This window comes from Salminus brasiliensis, chromosome 4 (assembly GCF_030463535.1).
Source record: "Salminus brasiliensis chromosome 4, fSalBra1.hap2, whole genome shotgun sequence".
Taxonomy (NCBI): Eukaryota; Metazoa; Chordata; class Actinopteri; order Characiformes; family Bryconidae; genus Salminus; species Salminus brasiliensis.
This window is the reverse complement of record NC_132881.1, coordinates 5308068-5323199: the sequence shown is the minus strand read 5'-3', so window position 1 is coordinate 5323199 and position 15132 is coordinate 5308068. Positions and strand designations below refer to the sequence as shown.

General features: G+C 43.4%; 1 protein-coding gene across 3 annotated transcripts; it reads right to left on the bottom strand.

Annotated features, from left to right (window-relative positions):
• Nucleotides 1-531: 531 nt before the first annotated feature.
• On the bottom strand, nucleotides 532-11959 carry eif3s10 (eukaryotic translation initiation factor 3, subunit 10 (theta)). 3 transcript variants are annotated; one of them, XM_072677384.1, is made up of 22 exons: nucleotides 11769-11959; nucleotides 10565-10755; nucleotides 9610-9746; nucleotides 9255-9418; nucleotides 8933-9132; nucleotides 8468-8676; nucleotides 8118-8289; nucleotides 7759-7863; nucleotides 7543-7641; nucleotides 7337-7453; nucleotides 6980-7165; nucleotides 6385-6732; nucleotides 6017-6121; nucleotides 5711-5824; nucleotides 5158-5280; nucleotides 4902-5055; nucleotides 4440-4621; nucleotides 4071-4150; nucleotides 2693-3198; nucleotides 1770-1905; nucleotides 1456-1622; nucleotides 532-1231 (listed from the first exon to the last, which is right to left on the bottom strand). In XM_072677384.1, exons 1-22 carry the CDS (start codon nucleotides 11815-11817, stop codon nucleotides 1047-1049), a joined length of 3729 nt encoding a protein of 1242 aa, XP_072533485.1. In that variant the 5' UTR covers nucleotides 11818-11959; the 3' UTR covers nucleotides 532-1046. The 3 variants fall into 3 exon arrangements, with proteins under 3 accessions (XP_072533485.1, XP_072533484.1, XP_072533488.1); XM_072677383.1 differs by having other exon boundaries at nucleotides 1770-1909; nucleotides 2694-3198; XM_072677387.1 differs by having other exon boundaries at nucleotides 2702-3198.
• Nucleotides 11960-15132: the final 3173 nt, after the last annotated feature.

The following is a 15132-nucleotide window of genomic DNA, read 5'->3' as shown; positions in this document are numbered from 1 at the left end:
GTGGATGACCTCACTTTGTTAAGGAAGGTCAAGACAGACAGTATAACGTGCTGCCATCAAGTGCAGATAACACACGATACACACTTTTCTGCAGTAAAATCAGCTATTTTCACTGATATGGAGAGGTTGGGGACTTCGGATGCAGGCAAGAATTCCGCTTAGCTCAGCTTAGAGCCTGGTTGTAAATGTAAAGGAAGGATAACAGACAGCACACCCAACAGCAGCTCAATAGTTTTTCAGAAAGGATGATTTTGACCACTCTAATTCATTAGAAAAGCCAATTGTAGCTCATCCAGTCTCACACACACACACACACGTCATCAACACACAGCAACAGCAGCTGTAAATGAGCCATCAGTCAGACTAATGATTCTAAGATATTAAACACTGTAGAGGTAAAAACAGTTGTTTAAAAAGCTCCCATCAGTAAAACAGTCAACAGTTTTGTCAGTGTTCATCACCAGCACATCTTCCCTAAATTGCAGGGCTGTTATATGTATAATTAAGAGTAACAAATGAGAGAAACGGCCATTTGTTGAGCAAATGACTTTATTAATAAAGTTTTCATATTTCTAAAAAGCACACAACCATGGGAGAAGCAGCAACCAGAGTGAAGACTGGACCATGATAAAAGAATCTGCAGACTTCCACATCCGAAAGTCACCACAACACATCAGACTTTATTTTATTTATTATTTAATTTGTTTTATCTGTATAGAACTCGTCCACATTCAGCACACCCACCGGTTCAAGAACACGCTAACTGTTTTTGAGTGAGCCCAATTGAATACTCTAAGCATGCACAACAAAAGGGGAATGATCTACTTTGAGAAGGAGGTTGAACTGTTTGTCAAAAAATGAAAAGAAAAAAAAAAAAAAAAAAAAAAAGAGGCCCTCACCATGTTTGGCATGACAATTCAGAGATTTCGTAACTATGCGATAGCTTTGTTTTCAAATGTACGCCAGAGAAGATCTCGGTCACAATACCAAAGAGATTACAGAACAGATCAAGGCTGCGGAGGCCAGCAGGGGGGTGAACGGAGCCTTTAGCGACGGACTGTGGTCCAGCCGTCATCGTCGGTCTCGTTCTTGGTGCGGCGCGGGTTGTCTTTGTCCTTGTCGGTGCGCCAGGAACTCCTTTCCCCGTCACGCTCACGAGGTCTTGGGGGATCCTCTCTGTCGTCCTTTCGCTCATCTCTGCGTTCTTCTCCTGCGCGGCGCCAAGACCCTCCTGAAACAAGAGTGCATAAGAGCAGAATTATACCTCCGCAAATCTGCACACACACACAGCCGTCAAATAAATGTTTAACAATGTTAAGTGTGATTAGTTTCAAACTCTGGTCTGCATTCTCTGGCAGCTGCAATCTGAAAACAACGCTCGCATTTACACACTCATTTAAGTCACTCAAGCAAGATTCAGTGATATTATTTGAGGTTGTAAACCAACAGAAATACCTTCTTCATGTTCTCTGGGCGGGGGCCTGTGATCACGTTCACGGTCGTCTCTGCGTTCTCTTATGTCACGACGGTCGCGGCGATCATCTCGATCAAAGTCCTCACGCCGAGAGTCACGCCAGCTGTTGGGCTCATCAGACCCACCCCTTCTCCAGCCTCCTTCCTCCCTGTGCGCACATACAACAAAACCAAGTGAATATTGGCAAACCAGTGAACGTGTAATAAACCACATTCCTGTATAACAATCAGCAACAGCATCTTCCAAATCAACATTGCAAACCGCCCATATGAACGAACAGGAGGTCTCTGCATACCTGGGTGGACGACGGTCTCTGAAACGATCTCCTTCATTGCGCTCGTCTTCGTCATTATCTCCATCATCATTGCCGTCAGCTTCACGGGGTGGACCCCAGCTCTCTTCACGAGCCTTCTCCCGCTCTCTCCATCCACCTACAGTGGGTGAAAAAAGGAGAAGGAGCTTTCAGTATCAACGAGAAGAGACGTCAGTGACCTTGAAACAAGGATCCATATGTGGTACAAGAAGTGTGTTTAAATGGCCGTTTAATCAGTAATGTTTGCTGACAAAAGGTCTTAATATTTAACAGGCAAAAGTAGGGAGTTCCAAAGCAGTGAAGCACGGCATCTCCACAATTTTAGCCTAATTATTTTAGGTGCAACGACAAAATAATCTGCCTTGTGTTCCTCCAAACCTGGCAAGTTTCCAAAATATCCATTATTATTTACATTTAAGGCATTTAGCAGACGCTTTTATCCAAAGCGACTTACAAAAGTGCTTTGCTATTTACCCAAGAAAAACCTCAGCTAGTTTGAAAAGGCTAAAAATTTAAAGACCCTCTAAGTTTAGACTCTACTAAACACAAGTCAGTAAGGAGATCACTCTGCTATTCGCTCAAGTATTCTCGGAAGAGGTGGGTCTTCTGTCTGGGTTTGAAGACAGCGAGCGCTGGACTCTGCCGTTCGGACACCCAGGGGAAGCTCGTTCCACCACTTTGGTGCCAGGACATAAAAAAAAAAAAAAAAAAAAAAACTGGACACTTGTCTTCCGTGGATTTTAAGGAATGGGGGGGTCGAGCCGAGCCGTACTTGAAGCTCAAAGGGCTCTTGGTGCGGATCGGTTTTTGACCACTGCCATCAAGTACAGACGGGCTGGTCCTTTCTGGGCTTCGTAGGCCAGAGTTTATTTATATGGCTCTAATTACGCCATTGTGATGCATACCTGGTCTACCTGCGGGTTTCCATGGTTTGGCGTCATCTCCGCGGCGTGGGCCAGAATCATCCATGCCTCTACGACCCCCTCTCTCATCGTCACCTCCTCTTCTGGGGCCCCAGTCATCATCTGCACCACGTCTTGGGGCCCTGGGCTCGTCCATGCCACGGCGGGGGCCACGATCATCATCAAAGCCACGCCTAGGTCCACGGTCATCGTCCATACCACGCCTTGGACCGCGGTCGTCATCCATACCCCGTCTGGGTCCGCGGTCGTCATCAAAGCCTCTGCGCGGCCCACGGTCATCATCAAAGCCTCTGCGCGGCCCACGGTCATCATCAAAGCCTCTGCGCGGCCCACGGTCATCATCGCCACCACGGCGTGGAGCTCGTTCGTCATCAAAGCCGCGACGAAGGCCTCTGTCGTCAGAACCTCCACGGCGGGGACCATCACCTCCTCTCCTGAAGGGCGTCTCATTGTCCTGATCTTCACGGCCTTCGCTACGCCAGTCCTTTCTGTTTAAACACAAAAAAAAGAAAAAAAAGATTTACAAACAAACCCATAATATTGCTCAACTGAAAATCTGCAAAGATTAAACTTGCAGAAAACCTATAATAAAAAGACTATATACGGTCTATAAATGGAAATTGACCATCAAATCAGGACAGAAAGCGAATCTCTCAAACAGACAAATTTGCTTATTTAAAAGCTTAAGTTATTTACCCATTCCAGGGGATCTAGGGTTCAGGTTGTATTATAGTTTTTGTTGTTCAAATTTAAGATATTATAATATACATGTTTTATCCTTTTGTTTTAAAGAGCAACACCAGTGGCCTTTTAGTCCCACATTCTTCCCCCCACTCTTTTGGGGCTTTGGAGGAACAACCCCTGGCCATCATGGAGTAATCACAGGAGGGTCACTTAACAGAAAGACACTACCCAAAACAAACCATGAAGTCACTGCTTTGCACATTTTAGTGTGTTTCCTGCTTTAAAACACCCAGATATACTCCGTAAGGGGTTGCTCATGACCACATTAAAATTAGCCACATTAAATGATCACATTAACAGCTGGAGTTAGCCGTTAGCTTAGAGCATACTGGAGACATGGGGAAATGTGTTAGGAAAAAGCTTAAACAGAAGAACCAATGATTGAGTGTTTTAAAGTAGTGCAAGCCTGAAGTCTCACACAAATAACCCCAACAACATGAATGTATTGTTAATCTACACATCTGATATTTTTAATTTTAGCCAACAAAAGCGATTTGTTCTCTACAATAACTCTCTTCACATGTCAAAAGATGACCCACTGGGATATTTCAAAGGGGACAAGGTGGGGGATTCAGAACTCAGGACAACAGGTTGTAAAGGCATAGCGCTGGCTCACCCTTCACCAGCAGGGCGTCGCCATTCTGATTCGGCTTCTGTGCGCTTCCTCCAGCCTCCTTCTTCTTTCTCACCCCAGTCCTAGAATGAACAAGATTCTCATTTAAAAGCTGCACCAAAAATACACCCGCTTTATATGGGATTGTCAGTCTTCTTAATGAAGCGCATTAAATTTTGGTTTTGGGTGCATTCAACATTATTTATTTAATTCATTTAATAATCACACAGTGTTGTTTAGGATCCTTTCAGAAGACAGAAGATGGCATTTAGGCAAAAATGGTAAAGTCCTTAAAATGGTCAAGTGGCTTGTAATCCATGGCAGATCTTAAAAAACTTCCTGTTAAACCTGACAACAAGAGTTTGCCCTTACTTTGCTGCCCTTCTCCTCTGGCACCTTCCTCTCCTCCTCTTTGCGGCGTTCGCGCTCCTCGATTTCCTGCTGCCTGGCTCGCTGCTTCCTCTCCTGCTCCTCCAGTTTGCGCAGGCGCTCCTGGTACTCGCGCTCCTCCTCCTCCCTCTGCTCCTGCTCCAGGCGCTCACGCTCCTCACGCTCTACAACACACAATAGTTGGGAACATCATGAGAACTCAAACGAAATGACAAGACGACACAGTCAGGAGAGATTTATTGCCATAAAATAAAGAAATACTTGCTGTAGTATCCTGGTTTTTAAGCAAGCATGGTTTGATAGATTCTGTTGTACAATATGACCAAGAATCACCAGAAAAGGTGGTGCTTGAAAAGCCTCAAGGGCGAAAAGCACCTTCCCAGTTTATCAGGATTCATACAAAGAACACATATTCGTTTAAAAGGAGGTCACAATAGGCAGTACCTTTCTTTAGCTGTTCTTCATGGATCCTCTGTTCCTCCTCCTCTTTCTGGCGGTAAAAGGCGTTTCTTCGCTCTTCTTTGCGCTGCTTTTTCCTCTCCTCAAGGCGCTTTTTCCTCTCCTCCACCAAACGCTCCTGGAACTGCTTCAGTTTTTCCTTAGTAATGATTAAAAATATGTAAAAATCAATATTCGGCTTAAATACAGTGCAACATTTAAGAACTGGTGACTTGCATCAAGGTTTAGGTTTTGTCTTTACCTCATAGATGAAGCTTCGGGCAGCAGTTATTTTAGACACAAAGTTCTCCTTATCCTCCATCATCCTAGACATTCTCGTCTTGTGTTCCAGAGCCTTCTCACGCTCCACTTGCATGTTGCTGATCTGTAATACAGAGCATTACAGTCACACTTCAAGCTAGATTTTCTTAATTTTTATCCCCCCCCTGTATCAGGACAGACAGTTAGATCTTCTCACAGTAGCAGGAGAGATACCAAGCCAGCACCTTTCGTAGCACATCAGCCACTGCACCTTTTGCAGCTACCCCTCACACTTTAGAGCCCTCAAGGTGTCTGAGCACTAGAAGCACTGCGGATTGATGCAAGCAACTGGAGAAATACTTGTTTGCCTACGACTTCTAACATCTAAACAGTTAGACAGTGTTTTTTAAAAGAATCTTTGGACCTTGGAAATGGACTATTCTCTAGAACAGCAGCTTTGGAGTAATCTTTTCTAGCAAAGCAGAGAGCAGTACATTCTTGACATGGTGTGCCACCTTTATTCCTGTGGTGGTACAAATTTTAAAAAGCCTTACCCTCTCCTCTTCTTGGAGTTCCCACAGCTCCATGTCTTTGATGCGCTGTTCTTCATAAGCCTTCTTAATGAGGGGGATTTCCTCAAGGCGCTTGGCTCTTTCAAAGTAATCAATCTAAAAGGCAAGAAACAAAAATTCAATACTTTAACTTAAATAATACAGTGACATGAGTTGACCGTACTATACACTGTACTGAGAAAACCACTTTGATTTCAGTGAAGCAAAATCCAACAAGCTTGCTGCTACTCCTAATATTATTATTAACCGGTTATATGCGGTTAATCTGCATGATCTGATCAAATATACCTTCTTCTCCTGGTTCTTTAAACGCTCCTGCAACTCCTTCTTCTCTTTCTCCAACTGCTCCACTTGTTTGGCCATGATGAAGTCAGGGTCCAGTTCCTCCAGATCCTACACAGAGAAATTGAGTGTCAATACATAAAGACAATAAAGGTTTTCACAGTATCGTGTAATTAAGAAATTGTGGTCTAATAAAATTACATATGAAAAAGCTGTAAGAAGTAAGAAAACAATAAGGATGTAGTGTTGGATAGACCATCACAGAAGACAGCAAAATACAGCCTCCTTTAATTAACCACATTTCTTTGTGCATGGTCAGAATTTTTTTCAGCAAGGTGAGTCACAAATCTCCCCAATCCAATCCCTCCCCGCACCTCAATGTCGATGTCTTTAAAGGCCTTGGCTCCCAACTCGGTCTTCTTGATCTGCTCCAGCCGCTCGCGCACGGTCTTCTTCTTGATCTGTTCGTGCTCCTGCATGATGCGCTCCTTCTCCCTTTCCTTGGCCTCCTGTCGCAGGCGCTCCTCCTCTGCCTTCCGCACCTTCTGGAGCTCAGCCTCGCGCTGCTCCAGCTCCTCCTTCTCTCGCTGGATGTTCAGGCTCTCCAGGCGCTCCTTTCGCTCCTCGATGGTCTGACGGCGGGCCAGGATGCGCTGGTGCTCCTTGCGGGCGTTTTTCAAGTAGGCGGCGATGGCCAGCTGGCTCTGCTCCTCCCGCTCTTGCTACAGGGGGTGGATTGATGGTTACATGACTTTTTTGAAATAGCGCTGAATGTGTGTAATAAATGTAAAGTAAATGAACGATTAAACACACAAACACTACAGTGTGTATAGTTTTCAGATATATGTATATTGACAATCCTACAAGCATAAAAGAAATACTGCAGCAACTGTGTGAAAGACAATAAGACTGGGCTGGGAAAGACAGTCAAAATCTAGGATGAGAAAGTTGGAAAGGTTTTTCGTTTACCAGAATCGAAGCAGGTTTGATGACCTGGATGGCCTTAGCCAGTGAGGAAGACATGGCAGTGAGTTGGTTACGGATCTGTTCAGAAGGCATGTTCTGCAGGAACGGTCCCACAGGTGCATCTTCTTTAGTGGAGTAGTTCAGGTCAGAGCCAAAACTTAGAGTACGGGAGGAATGATCAATGCGCACCTAAAAAAGGAAAAAAAAAAACAAACAAAAAAAAAAAACACACAAATTTTGATTAGGGATACATTTACACTACTATTATCCCCTACATACGACTCAAAAATGATAGTCGCTTTCCTTAACTTCATTTTACAGCATTTCGACACTGTCCTTAAAACCCAAACCGTACTTTACCTGCAGGTCGCAGTGGCGAGCAGCGTCTACGATGGAACGCTCCAGTTGGAAGGCATCCACAAATGGCACAAGAGAAGCCAGTCGGCTAAATTCAATGCTCTGGTAGATTTGAGCCACCTGACAGGATCAAACCATCCAATTAGATTCAGAGTAAGAATCTAGCGAAAAGTGATCAGTTTATGTAGGTAACGTAGCAGCACACCAACCTGCTGAAGCAGTCGGAGAATAGTGTTGTTCTGTAGGTGAGGAACGTATTGCTGCAGGTCAGTCTCCTTCTCAGCCTGGTCCCTCACCCAGTTTAGCACCTTTTAATAAATAAATAAAAATGAAAAGGGGTCAGACATGGCGATGTATTTCTCTAGCAGCGTTGAGTGGCTCACACATTAAATTTCAGATATTTTAAAAGGACTTCAGGTAATTACCTTGGTGACTCTTCCACACAGTTTGAGTGGATGGAAGTCCACTTCCAGCCAGCTGTACAGCTCCTTAACTTCAGGTACAATGTACTGGAGAAGGTTGAACCTCACCTTTGGAAACAAGACCAAGTTAGAGGTGTAAGAAACTGACAGGGAATTTGTTTTAAATTGCGAATTCAATGAATTTGTATGGGAAAATATGAATGTGAATATTAATCAAGTAAATCAAGCTTTTGCTGGGTATAAGACTGAAGACATGGAAAGCAGTGACTATAAACAATACGCTTTAGAACATTACATTAGGTTTAGAAGGTTAATTTCTCTGCCTGGGATTAGGCGTTAACAAAAGCTGATGTATACGCTACCATGTCATTCATGAGGCTCTGGCGAGTAGGTGGGGACTGAAGGCCGAGCAAAGTGGCTAGTCTGCGGTGCTTCTCTACGATGATGCCGTCCATATCCAACAAGCGGGCAATATCAGTGCGCTCAGGGGTTATGGGAATGGACAGGGTGGCCAAAAGGACACGAGTAGACATCCTGAGAATAAGAGATTGTTAATTTCCTATAAATGACAAGTAGCCAAACTAATCTCCCGACAGCCTAATAAAGAAGCTACATTAATCTCCTCCTCCTGCAGCTCAATTGTTACAATATTTCATTCTCACTCAAATTTAAAACTACAGAATGGTTCAAAACTTGTGTCTTCAAAGCTCACCTTTGCATCTCGTCCTGTGTGAGATTCTTTCTCATCTCTCTGGAGAGATGGTAGAGCCGGTGCAGGGTGGAGGCATGGAACAGAGCGTTTCCAGACTTCCAGAAGACAGTGGACACCTTGTTATAGTAGTTGGCCATCAGCTGGGGCTTGGGGGGCTTCTTCGAGAGGGCGAACAACCCATGGATGTCCTCTACTGCCTTGAAGGCTTCCTGAAATATTGTAGGTTGTGTGTTAGCAAGGGAACAAAGCATTTTCTTTAGTTTTATAAATAAAATTGGGTCATCAATGACCTTTAATAATTGAAAATGCCCAATTTAGTGTATCTGTAGTGTGTTTGTGCCGTGCTGTGTTGACAATGGCCCCCCCAATAAGATCAAATTCAGTGGTGCTCCTATGGTAGTCCCTTTTCACTGACGCTGCTAAGCTACACAAGCTTCTCTACAGTAAACCACTGCAAAGACCCACCTGCCACAATTCCATGCTAATAGCACTGTCCAGCTGTACTAGGCGAGTCTCCAGGTGCATGGACTGGCTCTCAGGGTTGTTCAGGTTAATGGCGGTGCTCTGGTTGTGATGCCTCTGGATTTGGCCCAGGTGCATGCGCAGATTATCACACAGCTTGCGGAACTCTGCCTTACGGGTGTACTGCAGGCAGAACTTGAAAGCTGCATTGGGGGAGTAAATAACGCCCATGTTATAGTCAAGACTACTTATATATTATTATACCTTATTACAGGAGACACCAAATCTTTTATTCATCCTTCAGTCACGCAAACCATGTTCTGACCTTGCTGAGCAATGTCATGGTACAGCCGCTCCACTTTGGAGTTGTTCCTCAGCAGATCCAGACACTGTCGGTACGACTCCCACAGGAACTTGACCCAAGGAGTGAGCAGCAGGCGGTCAGTACGGTCCTGAGTGTCCTCCCCGCTCACCGCACTCAGCAACACACTGATTAAACACATTAAAGAAGCTCTTTAGTGGCCGTATCACTTGACCGGTCATCAGTATTATTTCGTGATGTGCAGAAGATCTCGTCCAGACCATCCAAAATACACTAAACCGGTACCGAGAACACCATCTCTGAATACTTCATGAAATTTAATGCAACTCGTCACACACAACATTATGTTCTGCTGTACCTCTCTGGGGTCTGAATGTTATCCAAGTCCTCGATGTCCAACACCATCTGCTGAGACTCCTCCTTCGCGGTCTCAGTTTTCTCCTCCGCCAGTTTCAGGTAGGCACGAACCACATCCTCCAGAGACTTGATGTTCACCTGAATTGAAAAGATATTATTGATTAGAAAACAGATAATGGCGAGACGGTGCATGATTGAGACACACACACATAAGGAAACTCCATTTTATCCTAAGGTTTAGGAGCAAAAGTGTAATGTTCGTTTGCTCCAGCAGAGGGAACCAAACCCCAAAGTTGGGCTTTTGCAGCAACAACTCTCCTTTCATACCATCCAGCTCTATATTCAACAACAATCACCAGAATATCATAAAAGAAAGCTTTGCGCTGCTAGAATGAGCCATATTCTTGCAATGCCAGCAGTGAGACATTCGAAACATTACAGTATAATTATACAGTCACTCCAATCTGAAGTTTCAAAACTATGCAAGTTGATTTCACTGCTATTGGGAACGTGGAAGGCACAATGCAATGACTTTCACTGTATATTAGACCGTATATACACTCATACTGTATATATTAGTCCTCATCATAGATTTAACATGTTGATATTTAACATTTGTGATATAAAATAATCTAAGCTCTGATTATTTATTGACCACAAATGATGTGTGTATAATGGGAGTGCTCTCTGTTCACAATTATTGCACATACAGGATAAGTATTTCTGTCTGGAGCAATATGAACCCAATACATACTGGTGTAGAGTAGAAGTAACAGACCTCACCACGGTTATTTTCTATTAAACCGTCCTCAAGGACAAGAGTCTTTACTTAATTATAAATCAATACAGTGCCTTTACTCTACAGCAGTGCATTCTCACAGATATACCACGCTACTGTGCATTTTACAGTTTCAGGGACCAGACAGACAGACAGACAACAGAGCATATCTGCAGACCTGCTGACAGATGTTCTTGTACTGGTACAGGCCCTCCTTGGCCAGGTGGCTCTTGCGCAGGTCCACGCAGAGCTCCAGGTACTTGAGCATAATGGGCTCGTGAATCTTCTGCCATGTTCGGTGTTTCTTGCTCTTGATGACATCGTACAGCACGTCCAAGGCTGGCTGCTTCTTGCCAACCTCAAGAAACTCTGAACAGAATAATGTGTGGTCATTAATTGATCAGTGATGATTAACAGGATCTTTTGTCCCCCACCCCCAGGTCAGCCTCAATTTAATAATTGCAGCATCAAATAACTCTACAGTAATATACAGAAATGTATACAGGGTTTAGAAAACAGACCATTACTGTAGTTACACAGACACACCCTGCACATGCTGTGGTTACTGTATTATAACAGGCGTGTTATGGGTGGTAGTGAAGGAGATTACTATAGCAGTGTTAGCTAGCTACATAAAGTACAGACACTTCAGACCATACATCAAACATTTGTGTTGTAAAATGGCAAAATACTAATAAATTAATTATTTATAAGAGATTAAAGCCTGCCATTCAGTCACACAAGGCTTGCCACCACCATTATTAGAAGCACACGTAGCTTAGCTTAGCTATCCATCTAACTAGTGGTGGCTTAAACCGGCTAAACTCGTGTTTAGCTCATTTATTATTAATTATTTTGTTATTTATACATAAAATGTGTCTTATTTCCCACCGGATAAGCTGGCACTGTTAAAACTGACGACGCACGCCGCTCGCTAACTAGCTTAGCTAACAAAAAAGCGGCCCACGCAGACGCATTGTGGCTAAGCTAAGCTAGCGCTAGCTAAGCTTCAGAGAGATAGTCTAGTGATTGCCAGCTTTACAAAGTCCGTCAGTAAACTGGCCAACGCCTCAGCACTGTATTTATGTAGGAATATCATCGAAAGGGCAAATAAAGTAGCTGAAATCGGGGATGAGAAATCTGAAAATGCGCGCTACAACGCTAAAATTGCTGACATATGGCCTTGCTTTAGTGGGGAAACGTGGGCTGCGCTCCAATTCGCGCCCTTGCGTTCTAGCTAGGGCGCCTGACTACGGACGCAGCCACGCTTCTACGCGCTACACCACGCGTCCTAGCTAGGGCGCGAGCACGCGGATTGGAGCACTCCCGGCCCCAACCACGATGTAGCTACGGAGTAGGAGAGTTTCGAAGGGCGCGCTCACCGTTAGCTCTTTTCAGAGCATTCTCCGGTCTTTGAAAGTACGCCGGCATGGTTGCGGCTCGCTAGCGGGACGAAATTGGAAAGGACTGTCGAGGTTTGTTTTATATATTTCGCAGATCCTGCCGGTCCATCCGCGCCGACGCAGAAGCCTTTCGCCGCTACAGCTTGAGAGAGAACGGAGCACGCACGTGAGGGGGTCTCTGTCAGTGACGACGCGAGGACCCGTATGTACTCGGAACGCCTGGGAGTCGATTCCGTAAAGAAAAAAGAGTCGACTCACGATTCCAAATCGTTTCAGTGTTATTATAGTGGCAGGAGTTGTAGTAAATGTGTTGTATACAACACTAGTGTGCGTAGACAATAAAATACACAGTAAAAATATTCACACATTTTCACGATGCGCGATATTCATCACGATACATGTAGCTAATCATGTAAGGTAAAAACTACCATTTAGATACTGTTCAGGACATCTGCTGCACTTCATCTCATTAAACCTGTCTAATTACACTGTCTGTAATGAAAGGTGCTGTTGGTCAGTCTTCTTTAAGCACTGACAATATCCTCGATATAACAAAATCCATCACAATATGATCAAATATCGTCATATTGCCCAGCCCCACTCCAACAGTAGCTTCCCTTCTTAGTGAGTAAGTCACTTATTTAAGGTGCAAAAACTGCCAATACAGGACGTTTGGTTCAACGTTCATAATCTGCAATAGAATGACACTGACAATCGAAAGGGAGGCTCTGGAGAGGCTGCACAGGGCCTTAAGGTCACAGTGCCCAAAGATGAGCTTCTACTAGAGAGGCCTGACCCATTTCAGTCAGCTGTGTCATGCTACAGTTAGGCCGTCTGTTTCATTAGCTTCATTTTTGGTGCAGAAAATAATTTCAAAATTACCTGAAAATGACTGATTCTTTTTTTGTGTGTGATGTAAGGTATTACTTTGGGTCTAAAATTTGTTTATATATATATATATATATATATACTGTAATAAAAGCCACCGCTGCAGCAACAAATCAATGGGTGAAATTTCTCCCCTCTAAGATACTCCACCATCTACTGTGAGTGGTATTATTGAGAAGCGGAAGCATTTAGGAACCACAGGAACTCAGCCACCAAGTGTCGGACCATCTAAAGTTACAGAGTGGGGTCAGGGCCGAGTGCTGAGCTCAGAGAGTAGGGCAGTATAGTCTCCAACGCTCTGCTGACTCAATAACTGCAGAGCTCCAGACCTCCTCTGGCATTAACATCAGCTCAAGGCATGAGCTTCCATGGCAGAACAGCTGCATGCATGCCTTTCATCATCAATCGTGTAACACACAAAGCAGGGACCAACTCCTTACACATACACACACACACACACACACATATATATATATATTCTATATATAGAATTGTTTAGTATTTACAGATCAACAAATTGTATAAATGTACCGATACAGTTCTCACAGAGATTGTGAAATTCACCAGTGTTTACTGGGGATTTGTTCAGTTTATGAGGACAGTGGGGTCCATCATTGTAAGAGCAGAGCTGTGAACAGTTCTGCTCTTTAAAAACACATCTTGAATCTAAGGTAGACTTCTTTTATTTAAAGAAAATTCTTGGAAATTGGAAAATGAGGCCCATTGTGTTTATACATATTGCACTGTAGAGTTGTTGCCTCAAGGCAGCATACACCAAAAACAACCCCCACACACTATTTTAATAATCAGATCTATTTTTATTGAAAAAAATCTTAACACTGTTCTCATAATATGTGCAACAGAGGTGTAAAAAGAGTCAAAACAATAAAAACACAAAGAGGTAGTTCACACACACACACACACACTTCAGGGCACAGTGTGTGCAAAAACTCCTCAGTGTGGGCAGGGTCATGACACACAGTTATGAAGTTGATCTCCAACTGAAGAAGACCACCAGCCTTATCTGCCTGTGTGCAGCCCACACGGTTTATCAGCGAGTGGGTTTATCTGGACAGGCAAATGTCTGGTTAGCGCCCGCTAACAATTACCGAGAGTGGAACGGACCGCAGGCAGGCCACAGCCTACTTAGCAAGAAAGAACACTGGAGGATAAGAGAATGGAGGACCCACAGCAGTATGAAGGAGACTCTATGGAACAAGAACTCTTCTACTCTTTTGGAAAGGCCTTACATTGGATGTTGGGACATTGCTGTTAGGATTTGATTGCATTCAGCTCCAAAAAAAAAAAAAAAAGCTGTAATAAGGTCATTACTGATGTTGGATGGTTAGTTCTGTCACTCCAACTCATCCCAGAGGTATCAGGTTGGAGCTCCATCACTGTCATTGCTTCCAAGATTGTCCATTGTTCAATATATCTAATATATTTGAAGCATGACCTGCAAATGAAAGGTCAGCTCATGGACGGCAGATGGCGCTACATGACTTTTGAGTGGAGGACTTGCAACACAGGATCACAGAATGTGGTCTATTAGTCTGAGCTATTAGTTATTAGTCTGTATGTTTATCAGGCAGTATTTCTGATGTTAGAGGGTTTATAACAGACAACAGACTCTTTAAGGCTTTGAGTGTGGTGGGTTTCCAGGTTTCAGCTCAAGAAACGGAATAATAATAAAGGTTTTTTTGTAAGCAAAGCTTTCACCTCAAACTACATGTTTTCTTGATTGTCTGATTCAGCAGACTTAAACAAAACAACCTAAGTACGCCACTTTTCTGTGTAATTTCTATGCATTTAATTAAACATAAATTTATTGTATATTATAACTTTTATACATGCCGCCTGTTTGTTCCTCCAAGTCTGTTCGAATCCGCAAATACACAGTGACAGTGCTTTCGGTTATGTAAAAGTGTGTTTTCTGAATTAGATGTTTAACATTTTTGTCAATTACAAAATCAACAGGATATTGCACTCTTCTGCAAACGATTTGTGTACTGTGTGTAGTCTGTTTGTTTTCTATATTGTGCCCTCACAAAACAACAATTTAATCAAGAAGAAAACTCTCAGAAAGTTCAGACTATGATTGAAAGTACTGAGGCTGAAGCCAGAACACCAAACCTGGCCCACATTCTGCATCTATTCACTTTAAACTATACCAAGAGACATGGGTCAGATGCTGTTGACCATACCCTGGCTTATGGGGGTTACTTTAAAATGCGTTTGATTATAGATTACCAGATTACCCATTGTAACTGTAATTGTAACACAATTTAAAGGATTACTATATTAAAGTATTGAATATTCAAACATTTATCTGGATGAACCAGCTTAGACCAGAATGACCAGCCTAAAATGGTCTAAGCTGGTTTATGCTTGTCTGGTTTGCTGGTGACCAGCTATACAGGTGCATGCTGCTGGAAATTATGTGAGAAAGTAAAAA

Bases quoted from the DNA above. Each gene is read 5' to 3' on its own strand.
- eif3s10 (XM_072677383.1), bottom strand. From the start codon at position 11,817: ATGCCGGCGTACTTTCAAAGACCGGAGAATGCTCTGAAAAGAGCTAAC. The intron at 3,199-4,070 runs GTGAGCCAGCGC...GTGTTTAAACAG, and splicing joins CGACGCCCTGCTGGTGAAGG to AAAGGACTGGCGTAGCGAAG. The intron at 1,232-1,455 runs GTATTTCTGTTG...CTCTTGTTTCAG, and splicing joins GCCCAGAGAACATGAAGAAG to GAGGGTCTTGGCGCCGCGCA.